Raw genomic sequence first — 16,385 nt, 5'->3', positions numbered from 1 at the left:
ACTGATCTTTCTACTATATAAAGTTTCCCCCAATACAATTTTAAAAGACTCTGTCCTACTTTCAAAGAAAGTAATTTTTTATTGCTTTGATTTGCAGATTGTATAAAAGGATTATGAAATCACAGAGGTATGTCAGGTATCCTCACTCAAGCATTTGCTCACAGATCCATGAATTAGGTCCTGGGTCTTCCCCACCTCCACAGCTGTAGATTAGCTGTAGAATTTACTGCTTCCCAGTGCCATCTGGTTCCCTGCTTGGCTTATCAACCAAAGTAACTTCTATGAAGGAGAAGAGTGTGGGGTGTGTGTGTGTGTGTGTGTGTGTGTGTGTGTGTGTTAACCCTATCTAGCACAATACCTATCACAGAATCGGTCCTTGATAAGCTTTTGAAGAAGAAAAAGGAAAGAGAAAAAAGAGAACCTAAGACAGGCTTTATGGAATGACACAAAGAGTTTGGGGAATATCATGTTAAGCATATTTATACAAACTATGATTTCACTCTGGTGATCATAATCACTATGACAGATAATCGATATAAATCATGCAAAATGATCAGGCTGAAAATTTATTCCAATACAGTTCTTATCTATATGCCTAAACCAGCAAATGCTCAGTGACTGTCCTGCTATTTATCTAATTCTGTCATTTACCTTGGTGAGTTAGAGAGACTGCTGCAATTTCTGGGACTCTGTATCAACGAGCTCTGCATATAGAGCTTGTCAAACAATTACAGTGCACTTACCACACAAAGGCCTGATACGATCATTTTAGGCTATCTCTGGTCTTTTGCACTTCCAAACACTGCCTGAGTACAGCATAAAACACAGTGGTAAAGAACAGACGTTAATTTTGGCTTCACTCGGCAAACCATGAGAGACTCTTGAATGCTGACAAAAACTGAGGACTGATGGATGTGGGGGGGAGGGGGGGATGGGCATGGAGGAGAGCACTTTGGGGATGAGCACTGAGTGTTATGTAGAAACTAATTTGACAATAAACTATTTGTAAAAAAAAAAAATAAAAAATAAATCCAAATATAACAGTAATCAAGAAACATAAATAAACTAAATAATACAACTGAAAAAAAAAAAAATTTTGGCTTCACTCACCACCAAATGGGTGACAAGTAAAATATGTACAAATAAAACACACACACACACACACACACACACACACACACACACACGTTAAAGAGGACAGCATTTTTAAATGACTCTGACCTACACAGATACTCCAAAAATTTAGAGCCAATCTATACTATCTAGTTTGACTATTGTTAGGTTGATAACTATAACATGCTCCTTCTCTTCCACCTTAAGCTATGCAGTCTCACTAGATAAAGCCTTTGGCAATTATAACTTTCATTTCTAACCCAAGATAACTTTAAAGAGAAAATGAGCAATATTAAACTAAATTAATGGTAGGGTTTTTTTTTTTTTATTTTAGTGGCAAAATCTGACATGTTTTATTTCCATCATCGTTTAAAGGAAATAAAGACTCTGAATTATTGATTTTATGTGAAGAAAATGCATTTAATACTTAATAATTATGCTGGAGTATTAAAGCTAAAAATAACTGCCAAAAGAGTGTTTCTAAATATCTAAACTTCTTTGTATCCCATAGAGCTGATCGAAGTCCAAATTCATTCCAAAGCCATGGGAGCTCCACCTTTCTATTAGCAAGGAAACAAAAAGATATAAATAAGAGTCTTCTTAATTCACTCTGGTTATGAAGATAATGTGAAAATGGGTTTTCCATACATACAGAGGGGAAATGAACTGCATTGCTTTCTTCTATGATTGGAGCGAACTTTAAGTAAACTACAGTTTGGAGGACACTTGCATTCTTCCCCTACCAAATCTATAAAATAGAAATTTGACTATGATGAACAAGGCTCCTCTCGAAGTAATTAATATTTGTGATTCATTATTTTCTTTTTGTGCATCTAACATAAGTCCGCCCCATTATGGAATCTAATGCAGAACTCAATTTTTAAACACAACCTATTTTCAAGAAAATTTCTTTTCTGGAACGCTGAACATAGCTTCAGTTATCAGGACACAGAGAATCCCTTGGTAGGAGATATTGCTGAGGTGTAATTAAAGGCACAGAAAATGCTCACCAACATTTTCCAGCAAGCTTAAATTTAAAGCAGAGTGAATCCCACACTGCATTTCTATATATTTGATTTCAGCCAGGGTAACAGGTATAAATTCTCGCTGAATGAGGAGGGAAGAGAGGGGAGTAGCCTAAAAGGCAAGAGTGATGTTAACAGCCAGAGAGCAGACTGCGGAACAGGCAGGAAGCACACATTTCAGGAAAGTACCAGCCCAGAGCTCAGTGATCAGCTAGCAGCCCATTATGGTCAGAAGAGATGAAAAACACTTAATACCTGGGACAGAGGCCGAGTGGTTCTGTTGACACATTTTCTGTGTCAGAAGGTTAGGGGACATTTAGTGACAAATGCCAAGGCGCGGAAAAGACTAATCTAGAAAAGTGCGTTGTGATGCGATCAGAAGGCTGGAAACTGCTACTTCCTGTGTACTTCAGATACCCGGTTCAGGGTGACCTTAAGTCACGAGGGGTTGGGGGGTCGGGGGGAGAGAAAAGACTCTCCACCTCATTCTCCCTGTAAAAGGACAAGAAAATAGTCATGGTGGTAATTAAGAACTACTCTTAGAGAACAGCATACTATTAGTCTTTGAAACGGCACGGTGACTAGAGTTAATGACACTCTACTGTATATATGAAAATTCCTCCAGGAAAAAAGTTCCCATTACAAGAAAAAATAAAATTGTAGCAATGTAAAGTGTAAGGTGACAGATGTTAACTAGACTTACTATAGTGAACATTTCATAATAAAAATATTGAATCATTATGTTGTAAGCCTAAAACACAATATCAAGATAATATATTATATACAGATATATGTACATGCATATATACACACAACATGTTATATACCAATTATGCCTTGATAAAAAAATTCTGCCACAGAAATGCCTAGTGATTCTTTCCTTATATATTTAGGTTCAGTAGTTTATCAATTTGTATCACCAGAATAAAGTGGAATGCTAATTATAAATGTCAGATCCTAACATAGCCCAGAAGTACGTACCATAGAGGTCTCTTAATGAGGGTTCTAGAAGCACTGCTGGTCCCCTACCACAGACCGTTCTACTTTTATCTTGAGGTCTTATGTTAAACAAACACAGGAAATTGGATAAAAAAATAATAGCACAAACCATCCTCTGACCACATTATCCTCAATGTCCTAATGACCAAATTTCATTTAACAGATCCTGTTGCCCACCAACCAGAAATATGGTCACCAAACTTGAAGGTCTAAAGAATTAGATAGGATTTCTCTGACATTTGAATTCCTCATGTTTCAAGATAGGATCACCTGTTTACTAATCATTTTTTGCCATTGTCTGATCATATAGAAATGTGAAGCTGTGATGTATTTCTAAGCATACCCAACACAGACCTTCTCCTAAATAGTTGAAAGAAGTTTAAATACAATTAAACATAAAATAATGCCTGCTTTCACTTGAACGCTCACAAATCCAACACTAGACACACAACAGATCATCTGTAATGCAGTTGTTTTTATAAACAGTATGTGTAAAGTAGATAAATAGAATGTCTAGATTAAATGAATGTATGTTCCAAATATTTTGATCTCATTTATTCTAAGACACTTGAATTATAGGTATCATTATCCCCACTGTCTTTATTTTTTAATGTTTATTTATTTTGAGAGAGAGAGAGCAAGTGAGCAAGCACAAGTAGGAGAATGGGGCAGAGAGAGAAAGAAAAAGAAGAGAGAGAGAGAGAGAGAGAGAGAGAGAATCCCACGCAGGCACCATGCTTAGTGTGGAGCCCAACATGAGATTTGATCTTATGATCAAAAGATCATGACGTGAGCTGAAATCAAGATATGGATGCTTAAGCAATTAAGCCACCCAGGTGTCCTTCATCATTTCCATTTTAGAGATGAGGAAGCTAAAATATAGTATACTAGGCAATTCATCCAAAGTTCTACAACTAGTATGAAGTGGTAGAGTCCGCAATAAAACTGAAATCAATCTGACAAACAATGTACATCTCCATTATATGATCAAATTAAACTATCAAATTTATCAAAGTCCTTATATTTTCCAAATGAAGTAGCTGGATTGGTCAGGGAGTCTAAGAGTCTGACCATCTAATTAGCATAGGTTCAGTATGTATCTGCAAAAAGTAATGATTGCATTCCTTCCTTTCTATGAACATCTGCTTCTCCATTCTTCCACATCTTCATTTATCATTGTTCATTTTCTGTGTCCTGTGAAAACTTTGGTTCATAGCCATTATCTCTCTCAACTTAAAAAAAAAAAAAAAAAAAAAAAAAAAAGGAAAATATATTTATTCCACATGTCCCATGTGATCAAAAGTGTACCGAGGTCCAACTCATTGTTATAACTGCTTATTCAGGCCACCAACCTAAGGAGAATAGTTTTGTCATCTCATATATACAATAGAAAAGTATGCAAGTCCTCTGCCATCTCCTTCTAAGCAAATGTAAGTTGCTCCTTTGAAGTCTTGAGTGCTTTGTCTATAAATTCCCTCTCCATCAGAAATTATTTTACTGTCCTTTTTCTGTATTTCTGTTAATCTTAGGTTGGCTTGTTTGTTTTTAACCCTATTTACCATCCTAGACATTACTTTACTGTGACTGGCAATACTGAACTCCCAATATATAGCCTGCAAGAGATAAACACAAACTTGCTTCCTGTCACATAAAATCTACTAAGCAATGAACTCTGATTAATTGAAAGAGAAGCACCAATTATATTACCAATCAAGGAGCCACACAATTTCTTTTAGAAAAATAGCAACAGCATTGCCCAGTAGCTTTACATGCATTTGGAATTTAACCTGGGGGCATGCATTTTCATAATTCTAAATGGACTCACAGGAATTATTTCGATACAAGCATCTCAATTAGGATGTGAAAACTTTAAAATTTGAGTGCTTTTAAACTTTTAAGTAATGTTTGCTTCAAAATGTCAACCTCAGTTAAGCGACTCCATTTAAAACTAAATTAATGGGAATATTTTAGTTACCTTTAGAAAATTTTACATTCCCATAAAAGTGTGATTTCATCTAATAACTACTGATTCCTTATGAATTAGTTGATTTTTATACACCTATCTACTGAAAAAAACTTCGATGGATCTGTTAAATATTCATTAAAAATGAAATTAAAAGCTAGATTCCTAGTCAATAACACTGCATAATGATTACTTGCTCTCACTTTGTTTACAAGAATATGGATAAGAAAGATTGAGAGACAGATTTAGTACATGCACAGTATAGATGATGGTACTCTACTGGTAAAGGCAGAATGGCTATGTGTACTCATGTATTCTTTATTAGGTCAGAAAAATGCTACAACTGGGCGAATCCTAATCCACATTCCTAGAAACCTTTATCTTGTTCATCTTTTTTGTTTACAATACAGTATTTATAAAATATAGAGGCATTCAAAGGAAAATAATATAATGAAGATTACCTTGACTTATGTAGAGACTCATCAACAGATTTTTCACTCTTAAGGGGTGTTCAAATGAAACAAGGATCCATGGAATAAACAGCAAAGACTCTTCCTCAATCACTCAAAATTGAAAATTCACTCACAGAAAAATTCATCAGTTTACTATGCTCCATTGTATCAGGAACAGACTCCAAAACTGGCAAGTATAGAAATGCAGGGGTATAGATATCTTGCCAGTGCGTTCTACTTAGAAACTCTTTACCAGTACTCAGAACCAAACTGAGAAATTCCAAATATCTTTGAAAATATGAACTTAATCAAGACTGCAGTAGGTTAGAGACTGGGATACAAGAATAGCGGGGAAGGCTGTGCTCTCTCCAAAGGCCCTTCGGTTGGTTCAGAAAGTATTTGAATGCAAATCCCGTGCCCAAATATTCAAAGGGAAAGAATCAGTGGGGGGAAAAAAAATCCCAATTTGGCTACCATGTGGCCACCAAACAGACACACTACACACGGCCCACCTTTTCTCTAATATCAGTAAGAAATGGATTTCCGTTCACATTCACGCTTAACCGGAAAGAAAATTTAAACACAGAACAACACAACAGATCCATCAACACAAGGTCACCACTAAGTAAAGGGGGTTAGAATTGCTCATGACTGAGGGACAACGGAGCCAATAATTTCACTTGGCAGGTTTTAAAATCCAAGTATCAGAAAAGGGAAGATATGCCTTTATTCAGTGCCCCCCTCCCTCCCACCAAAAAAATCGACTGGCTAGAAGCACCCACTACTCTTCGTTTATTAGTGAATACTCTTGTTCGAATTTTGGAAATAAAAGGTTTATTAGTTTGCCACAATCCTGGTAAACAAGGCATCTGCAGACTCATCTGGACGTAGGAGTAAAGCATCACTCCCTAAGTTAAGGCTTCACTGTATGGATAACGACCTGGACTATAATTTCAGGGGCGCTAATGCCAAAACCTTCATGAACTATTTCACGGGAGTAATCGTTCACGTGCTCCATCCCCAAAGCAAAGAGAACAGTTCTCCATCTGATCGCAGACATTCACAATAACCATTTGTGACTTTGAAAGGCCAAATGCCCTACCTTTCCTACATAGAGAGGGTCTGAACCCATGTATTCCTCCAGCACAAAGAACTGATTCCACACCCAGCTGCGCTTGGTCCGGGACCTCCCTGGTTGGAAATAGGGCTTTGATCTGGACCTGGAGAGCTCTGCTTGACTCATCCCAGAGAAACACAGGAAAAGCGCTATTAGCTGCAGAAAATGGCAGAACTCCACTTTGCCCAACTTCATCTTTTTTTTTTTCTTTCGTTTTCCTGTGTAAGAAGAAAACCTTGACAAGATAAAAGGCACAGTTCCAGTTGGCTTAGTGGCTCTTGCCTCCGGCAGGATGTCAGCTGGGAGTCCGGAGACGATAATTTGTAGAGTGTTCGATTGTAAGCGGCCACCGCAGCTGAATGAGCTTTGCCAAAGAATGGTGTAAGAAGTACCTGGCAGAACAGAAAGAAGAGCTAGTGTGAGAAACCAACACACCTCGTAACTTTTAACCCTCATTTACCAACTGACTATTGATTTTCCCGAGATATCGGCCATTTGTGTAATCATTACACTATTAATGATAAACCTCGGAATGTACAATAACTGGCACCACATTTCTAAATCCCATCAATACCGCGGGTGCAGAAGGATCCTCACTCTGTAACACGACCTTACAATTTCGTTGCTTCTCGGCATTCTACTGCAACGTACGGTTTACTTAATGCAAATGGAGCGCCGTCAGTTAAAAAATCATTTTAATGCGAGCCTTTATTATTTGTTTTTCTTTTATGTCACAGTCAGTTTCATTCGTTGGTATTAGAATATGAAAGCCAAGCAGCTCAAAGCAGGGATTTAACCAAAAGAGAAGGACATAGGCTGGTTTAAATCTCTTCTGTGAAACTGTAAAGAGAAATAAAGAAGTGTGAGGTGATTCAAAACCGGTTGATTGAGTCTGAGTCACAGAACACCAGCTGTTTTGATGTGTTCTGATTTGATTGTGATCAGCTGAAAAGCTCAGTGGTTTCCATTTTCCACCCTTCAAACCTATTGTCAGGTCTGCTGGGTAGCATGCTAGGTTATGGCACAGGATTGCGGTTATTCCCTGCTCCACAAATATTTACTGAACATCCTGTAGCAGGGCTTGTGCACAGTAGGGCCCTCTCCCCTAAATATTTATGGACTATGAATAGATTAGAGGGGTGTGAAAACTCAGCTGTATTTGTGGGCTCCGCTCACAGCAAGCATGCACCTAGAATGTTTCAGCAGCAGCATGGACACAAAACAATTTTTATTAAGTCTCCTTGTTTCGGACGCAGAATTCTTGATTACGCAAGAGATACATACAAAGTCAGTTACAAAACAAACTTCCAAACATACCCCGAAACACAGAAGAATGAGGCTTTATGGCAAAACGCTTGCTTAAAGCACTATGTTGCACTTTGCTTTATAAATTCTTTTGGCTACCTATAAATAAATCAATAGGATAATTAAGGTTGATGGCTAATATTCCCCCCCCCCTTTTTTTTTTCCTGAGGGAGAGGAGGTAAAGTACAGTTTTAGGAACATGAAGCCAAAAGATAGCTTACTATCAAGGTAGAAAATACACTGTCTTTATATTATAAGCTTTTCCATCTTCCTATTTGTCTTATAACAAGAGTGTCTGTAACACATTAGATGATTTCTGACAGTGAAGTTTGCTTATGGAAAATGTCTTATCTTGTAGAAGAAAAACGAAATGTATTCAATGAATTAAATATGTTAAAACAGTCCATCCAACTGCAAGGAACAGGTTGCATTGACTTTGATCTCTGTTCAAATGAACTTATTCATGTTAAAAAATATTCCCATCAAGTTTTGAAATTCCAGAGGGCGTTCCAGAATAACCCAACATACAGCTAACTGACATATGTGGAGAACTACCAGAATCAGCAAATTATTATTGGAACATATTTACTGCAACCTGTGCAATGAACACCTTCTCCTAAAATCCAGATCTCTCGCCATCGAAAATGAATTTGGTCCATTTAGAAATCACTCTGGAAGGGTTAGTTGTCCTAAGATTTCGAATTATAAACAAGAAGTAACTTGGGGTCTTTGTATTCTCATGTAGCTCCCCTGCCATCAGGCAGCAAGTTCATTGCCAGGGAGGTCTGAGCTAGACCACCTGAGACAGAGGTTATCTGTAGTTAAAGAAGGCACGTAGTGTTTCCTTCTTTGCTGGGAAACAGAGACTAGTATGGACTAGCCGATGATGAGTCAGGCGTTCACACTGAGTGGCGGCTGTAGGAATGGCTGTCAGCATGGGGAGGGTCATGATCATGTGGTTCCCTTCATGCCAGTGGCAAACCATGTTCCTGAGCATGAGAGGGATGGCTTACAGAGTGGTGACAGGACTGTCTAGCTTGCGAGACATGGGGCCAAAGAATATTTCAGTGTCGCTGCTCTGCTTCCTCAAAAGAGAATGTGTTTTCTCAAAAAACAAGGAGATAACTACTTTGGTCCCAAAGAAAACTTACGTTAGCTTAAGAAATTAAGTCATATTATTGAGGACATGGTATGGTTCAAGTGAACTAGGTAACCCTGTCACACAGCGAAATGCATCCGACTTCTGAGAACCTAAGGAGCAAATAAAGTTTTGGAATCTAAAATGTAGGGGGTTATTAAAATCACACACTCAGAAAAGCACACCTGCATCAGAGAAAGATTCAAATTCTGAGTCGCCCTGTCTTAGCTCTGCAGTCTTAGACACGTTATTTCAATTCTAAGATCTGCTCCAGAGATGACCCGTAAGCCTCTAACTTACAAAAGAGCTAACAATTGCATCTACTTCAAAGGATTAAATCAGCAAATCATGAAAAACTAAGGATGATGCCTGATGCAACTAAAAGCCCTATTAAAAAAAAAAAAAAAAAGCTGTGTTGGGCTTATTATCATGATGATATTTTTTAGTTTGATACTGGTTATGCTAAAGTTAGTTTGTGAAGTAATGTTAGTTTTTCATCCTAATGTTAGTTATAGGAAGAGGTTTTCGACAACTCTTAACACTGAATGAAAATGCTCTTGACAGTTCCAGTCTGTGCCAGAGAACTATACAGATCAGGTACCCAAAAATCTAGATGAATAATGGACCATGGCTCCAAAATACTTTTTTAAAAAAGAATGTTAATACTTTCTTTCCTAAAGGCATGTCCTGTGATTTTTGTAAGTCAAAGATTGGTATCAGAATCGGAGAGATTTGAGTTCACTCAAAATGTTTACTTTAAGAAAAAGGAATCTCATCTGGACCAGGAGTGGGACCACTGGTGTCTTTGCCCTAAAATCTCCACCATTTGCTACATGACCTTAGATCCCTCTGGGATTTTATTTCCCACGTTTGCAAAATGAGGGAGATGAACTAAATTATAAGTCTTTTTTTAAAAAAACTGATGTAACTTCTCTGTTTTTGACAATTATATAGAGTTGGTTTTGTTGGCCTTTTCTAAGCTGTAAAAAGGCACACACTGCTAATAATTAAAGGGTAGAATGATTTAAGAAAGTCATAGGAATATAAAAGAAGCATTTTTCCCATTTACAAAATTTAGCGTGAATTTTAATATGAGACGTTTAAATTACTCTTCTTGCTTCTTAAAGATCTTTTCTATTCCATACAAGACTGTGAAGTTATCAAACTAGCCAGAACATATAAAAGCAGTGAGATACAGAACACACCATGTGTTACTTCACAGTCACTGAGTTAATATTTGTGAAAGAGACCTGAGAGATCTGCATTTTCCTATTTAAGTCAAGTGTTTTAAAAGCAGTAATTATTAACATAAACCTTGATGGACGGGAAGACCCACCCTGTCTTTGTATTATACTTATCTAGAACATAAGTAGACACACAATTGATATTTGGAACATATTTAAGGAATTTTCTTTTCATACATCAACTTTGTTTTCATTATGATCAACTTCATTCTTTTAATATGGGAAACTAACCAGGGGAGTCAATGTATAAATTCCTTGGTAACTCTTCCATGTTTATGGCTCATAATCACTTCAAAAAAAAAAAAAAAGGTCCATTATATTTTTCTGCAGTACTTGAAGGCTCTTGAACCAAATTTTATTTACCTTTCTTGAAGGTCTTTAACAGTGTACAAGAATACTTTAACAGGCTTCGTGTCCGTTTATTGGAGGATAAAATTCTCATTCTTATGAGGCAGATAAATGATTCTATAATACCCTTTGTGAAATGTACTCATAATAATGAGAAACTCACATGTGAATGATTGCGATTGGAGTACGGGAGATTCCTATGTGTTGATCAACATGTTTGACAGTGACTAACTCTGCCTGGAATGAACATCTGATAGAGCAGGGGCAAGTCACAGGGCAGGTGGCCCTTGTTCATGACGCTTCCCCAAACCCTTGCCTTCCTTCGCAACCAGATCAGGTTTTCAAGGTAAAGACCTGAACAGCAGTTCAACCCAACTAACTCATCCTGACCTCAACTGAGAGTCCATGTAAGAAATCAAGGGCTCTTAAGCATTATGAAAAACCTTCAGTTACTTGTGGTCTTCAAAGAGAAGTAATCAAAACATGAACTTGAGATTCCCTACTGCATATAGGCTTCCTTTCTTCCCATAAATGTCCACATGTATAAAGGCACCACAATAACATTTTTTTTTACATTTAAATGAATTTGAGCACACAACCAATCACAATTGTTGTCACGTCTCATAAAGGGTTAAATACAGACTGGCAAATCTGTGCCCCAGAGCAAAACCCTGCACCCTTCCTAGTGAGGTTTCCATACCACTGGTCTTTGCCCTTCTTTCTGCATCCTGAGTTTCATATACAGGCATTAACAGAGGGAAAGTCACATCAGAAACAGAGACCCCTGTATCCAAGCGGTGTTGTGTGTCATTATGTCTTCTGTGGGAAAGCTTAGGGCTGTGACCCACTGGAGGTCTGACCTGTTTGCTATTGCTGGCTCAGAAAAAAAGACAGTGCAGAACAATGACGTGTTTGTATATATACAGTTTAGGTAACTTCTACAGATCTATGTCCACTTCTGGACAGTTACAAATGGGTAACATTAGAGCTGTGAGGAGAAAAACAACAGGTTCTATCTAAGGAGAAAAGAACTGTTTAGGGGCCAACCAGATGTTTGAACGACAGTAGTGGCTACTCTTGGACTAATCTAAAACTTAATATATACATATATTAAATTACATGTACATATATTCAATTTTAGATTACACACGTACATATCTGAGTAAGATTTAACATGTTTTTTTCTTGATATTTAAAAGCTAAAACTTGTAAGGGATGAATCCCACTTACAATTGTACCAAAAACCATGAAGTATCCTAGGAATAAACCTAACTTGGCAGAGAGGGGAAAGACTCAGGAAGTTTCCTGAAAACTATAAAACACTGATGAAAAGAAATTGAAGAGACACAAAGAAATGGAGACATTCCGTGATCATGGATTGGAAGAACAAGTATTGCTAAAATGTCTACACTACCGAAAGCAATCTACACATTGAATGCAATCCCTATCAAAAAATAAAATGTATTTTTTTAACATACGACTTTTCTTCTGTCAAACTAAAAGTACATGAAAATCATAACTAATATGGCGATCAGGACAATATATTAATTAAAATAATATAAAACCTCAAAAAAGAAATTTTAAGTGGACTGAAGCAAAAAAGAAAAAAAAAAGGATCGTGGTAAGTATCAAATAGTATTTACTGAATCAATATCATTTACTTGACCTGACGTCACTTTACTATGCTGCTGTTTTGTTCCAATTATTTTTGTTCAACTAAGTGGCAAAGAATTATTTCCTAGTAGATGGTTTATTATTCATTTAACCTTAATAGCTAATATTATTTTACCCAAATTCATTAGAATAAAATTTTCTTGGATTTTCTGCTCCACTTAACATCACTGTGAAACCACTTTTAAAAATCAGATCAAGTGACTATCATAGTCTCAAAACAATGTTTTGTTCATACCTAAGAACAAGGACTAAAAATCTCTTAATAACAAAATATTTTTATGCATCAGCATACAAACTGCTAATCAGCCAAAGCATAAATCTTCCAGAGTCATTCCATCTAAATTATAGGCAACATGCTAAAAACATGACAAGTAGCATGAAATCATCTTCAGTCACATTAACATATAACCACAAGAGTAGTTTTAAACACATGCCTAATTACCAATTAACTTATATATGCTGAACTGCTTCTTTCAAAGTGCTAAATGCCTTCTAGAAATAACTTGAGCTATAAGATCGGATTATCAATTATGTTAAAAGGAAATATATTACTATTTTAGATTGTGGCAAAGTTAGAGAGGAACATTCTCTTCGCAGCTCAATATAAATAACTGATGGCTTATCTCAGTTAAAGACTAGCAACACAGTTTCTCTAAATGGCAAGCAAGGGACAGATACCCATGCTTTCTGTGTCTGGAGCTGCATCACATCAAGGGCTGAAACTATTTTGAAATATACTGAATATATACCACACTAACACATCATTTATTATCTCCTCGTAATTTAATGAAGAGTTGAAGAAGTTGTGCCTCTCCTTCAAAAATAGGTACAATTCACAATTATGTGGAACAGGATAGTCCCAAAATAAATTCTTATTTGCATTTTCTAGAAAAATGATTGTAAGAATGACATTTGAGGGCTCAGTGTACTTGACAGAAAATAATCAATGAGACTGTGAAAAATCTATAATGGATGACTGCCAAACATCTCTAGAATCTAACTGATACTCCCTGAGATGTCTTGCTCACTAATCTAAAAACAAAACAGTATGAGAAATCGCAGTTGTAACAATAACAAAATTAAAAAAAAGTCTTGCTGTTGGCCTTTTGGGAAGAAACTGTCATTTCCAAGACTGCTTTAAACTTGAACTACATTCTGACAATAATGGATCTTTATGAAGAGAGAATATACATGTTCAAAAGTGGAAATGATACCACTTCACAGCAGTGGTTACAGGGCACTATGAAAATATTACCGTTGGCTTATGAACAACCTTCCATATATTAGTTCTTTTGTAGCATCTGACAAAAAAAATGCCTTTTTAAGATATTCCTGGAGTCTGTAATAGCATTATTTAAATTCAACGAAAAGACTGCCTCCTGATTCATCCAATGCATTCTTTAAAGACTTTCATTTGCCCTTGGTTTCCCCAGGACAGCAGCCACCTGTCACCACGGAGGTCCTCACTGTGATTTATCTCTGTACATAAAGTTAGAGTCGTCTGCTTTGTAAGAAGGATAATACTTGTTCATTGTTACACTTTTATTTATTTTTAAAGGAGAACCATTGAATACATTTGAGGGAATATAAAGAAAGAAAAGATACTCTAATCTCCCCTTCATGAATGAGCAGATGTCCTAATTCCAACCACCACACACAAGCACAGCTTTCAAGGATAATGTTTATGGGACACAGAGAATGTCAATTCAGTGCTGAAGAAAGTGATTGCTTGGTTCTCCTGAGGGTTCAGGAGAAACCTAAAAATATTGGAAAAAGGAAAAAAAATAATGTAAAGAAGTCCCTAACCCCCTGTTCCTGATGTTTGCAGATTCCTTGAGTGGTGCAACCACAGACCTAGAACAGACCATTGGAAAAACCTAAGGTGGCCTCTTCTTTTTTTTGCTAAGAAAACCGATAATCTACAGAATTCTAGTGAAATGCCCAAGGTCACACAAGTTATTAATGGCACTGGGCATCATTGGTTACAGCAGAAAACTTACAATGTTAAACATTCCTCATTCTGATACTAAAGATCTTTCTAATTTATCATCTTTGGAATAGATTATATTCTCCAAAAGCCAAGAAAAGCAAGATTAATCTTATTCCAATTTTTGTAGGATCATCAGTTTGAATTCTCCAAGGAGGATTATTCTAACCAGAAGGGTCAGGAGTGCAGCGCAAGAGTAAGAGTGAACAGACTGTTTAGGCTTATAGTTTACATACTACCCAAAAGGCACACTGAGGAAGATCCAACTTTAAAATCTCCCCTCCCTTCCAAATCTGGTAATCAAAGAATACCTACTACACTGTGACACTATAGATTTCCACTGAAATTTAAATAGCTCGTGGAATGTTCTAGAAATAGGCTACCAACTCAATGTCTTAAGACGTAAGGATGTACATGTATCATTTGTTGGTTGTTGCTACAAATCCTATATTTTGAAAGGACTGTCTGCTCCTAACTATAACCATTTAATATTTAGATTTAATATTGCCATCTTTAGCTATTATAAAATATACTATCATTTATTTTATCTATATACCATTGAAAGATTAGTATTAGCTTCAGTAATGTTAATAGTGATGAAACAGCCCTCTTCCTTTTTACTTAAAAGGTATAATTTTTTATATTTTAATTAGTGGGGCTAGGGACCCTCTGTGATATGCGACTTCTCACGTAAAGAAACTGTGATCAAATCCATTAGCTCCCTGGGCCAGATAACATTACAACCACAGACCACAACCTCCTACCGTCAACTGGCCTAAATACTCAGGCAGGGGCCCTGGAAATGAATCACACAGCCTGTAGTGTGCATCTGGCTATCAGACATGGAATGAAAACTTCTCTAAGTGGATTACAGATTCACTTTCAACAGAGCACAAATAACTGGTCATGGGTAAAAAGAGTGAAAAAGGAGGAAGAGCAAGAATTTATAATTAATTAGAAGAAGCCCGTGTAAATTAAAAACAAAATGACATCCCACAGTACATCTGAGCTATTTATATATTATATGTAATATACATATGCATGTACAATTTAACAGTAAAAATATATGTATTTAAAAGTATTTTCCCCTTATCCTTCTACAACATCCTGGCCATATCAATTTTAATGTGTAATTTACCTTAGCATTTACAGTGAGCCAGGTATGATTTATGTGACTTCAGTAAAAGGTATCATGTTTCCATAAACCTTTTGCAAAACAACCTGAAAGAAACCCCACCAGGATGAAAATCCAGAGAATAATCGGAGTAGAATATATGGACAGATGTCTGCATAGTCATTTGCACTGATAATCTTATCAGTGAGGAATCTTTCTCGAACAAGGGGGAAATGTTTGCAGGGGTAGCTTTACTGCAAAACCGGCAAATCCCCAGAGGAGGCACTCGAGTATTGCTGGTTACAGCTAGATCCGCTCTGCTCGTCAGAGGCTGAGGAGATGGTCACACACAAGACTCTGATCACATGTCTTTTTTTCCTTGTCCTCAGCTCCCCTTTATATCTCCCACCCCCAGCTAGTTTAGAAGCAACGATTTCTTTATGCCAAGAAGAAAAGCTTCCATCACAATTCCTTTGCAACACACTAACGTGTGTCAGTTATTTTAGAAGTTTCTGAAGCTCCCATTTTAAACTAAGGCTTTGAAGCCTTCCAGCCAAGCAAAAAACCATTTGTGTGTGCGTGTGCAAGAGAGAACCATGATACAATACAAGCCACTAACACAAAAGATGCAAACCCGTGTAAAATCAAGGTTAAGATCACTGAAACATAAATATTTACAATACTAAACAATTTGTTGGCTTTTACTTCATAAAACATTTCTAAAAGATGTGACAATAAAACTATCTGACTCTACCCAAAGAAGTTTATAACAGCTTTGCCCTCAAATTAACTAAAATGCTGAATGATAGGGAGACCAGCAAAGAAACCCCTCCTGAGGAGACACATTGGGGTGGATTTTTAGATCAGTAGCCAAAACTCAGTATGCTCCCCACCCTCTCTTTTTCA

At 36.8% G+C, this 16,385-nt stretch overlaps 1 protein-coding gene across 2 annotated transcripts in view; it reads right to left on the bottom strand.

Annotated features, from left to right (window-relative positions):
• CDH7 (cadherin 7) overlaps positions 1–6,864 on the bottom strand; it is a 110,309-nt gene extending 103,445 nt beyond the window's left edge. Inside the window, exon 1 of one of the 2 annotated variants that reach the window (XM_039238744.1) lies at positions 6,655–6,864. In XM_039238744.1, coding sequence (XP_039094675.1) covers positions 6,655–6,864 — 210 coding nt within the window. The remainder of the gene's footprint in view (positions 1–6,654) is intronic. The other variant, XM_039238745.1, reaches the window with a different exon arrangement.
• Between the last annotated feature and the right edge of the window lie 9,521 nt (positions 6,865–16,385).

The sequence above is a fragment of the Hyaena hyaena genome, unplaced genomic scaffold (genome assembly GCF_003009895.1).
Source record: "Hyaena hyaena isolate Hyena2069 unplaced genomic scaffold, ASM300989v1 scaffold_145, whole genome shotgun sequence".
Classification (NCBI taxonomy): Eukaryota; Metazoa; Chordata; class Mammalia; order Carnivora; family Hyaenidae; genus Hyaena; species Hyaena hyaena.
The sequence above is the reverse complement of the archived record's forward strand: the minus strand, read 5'-3'. Positions and strand labels throughout refer to the sequence as shown.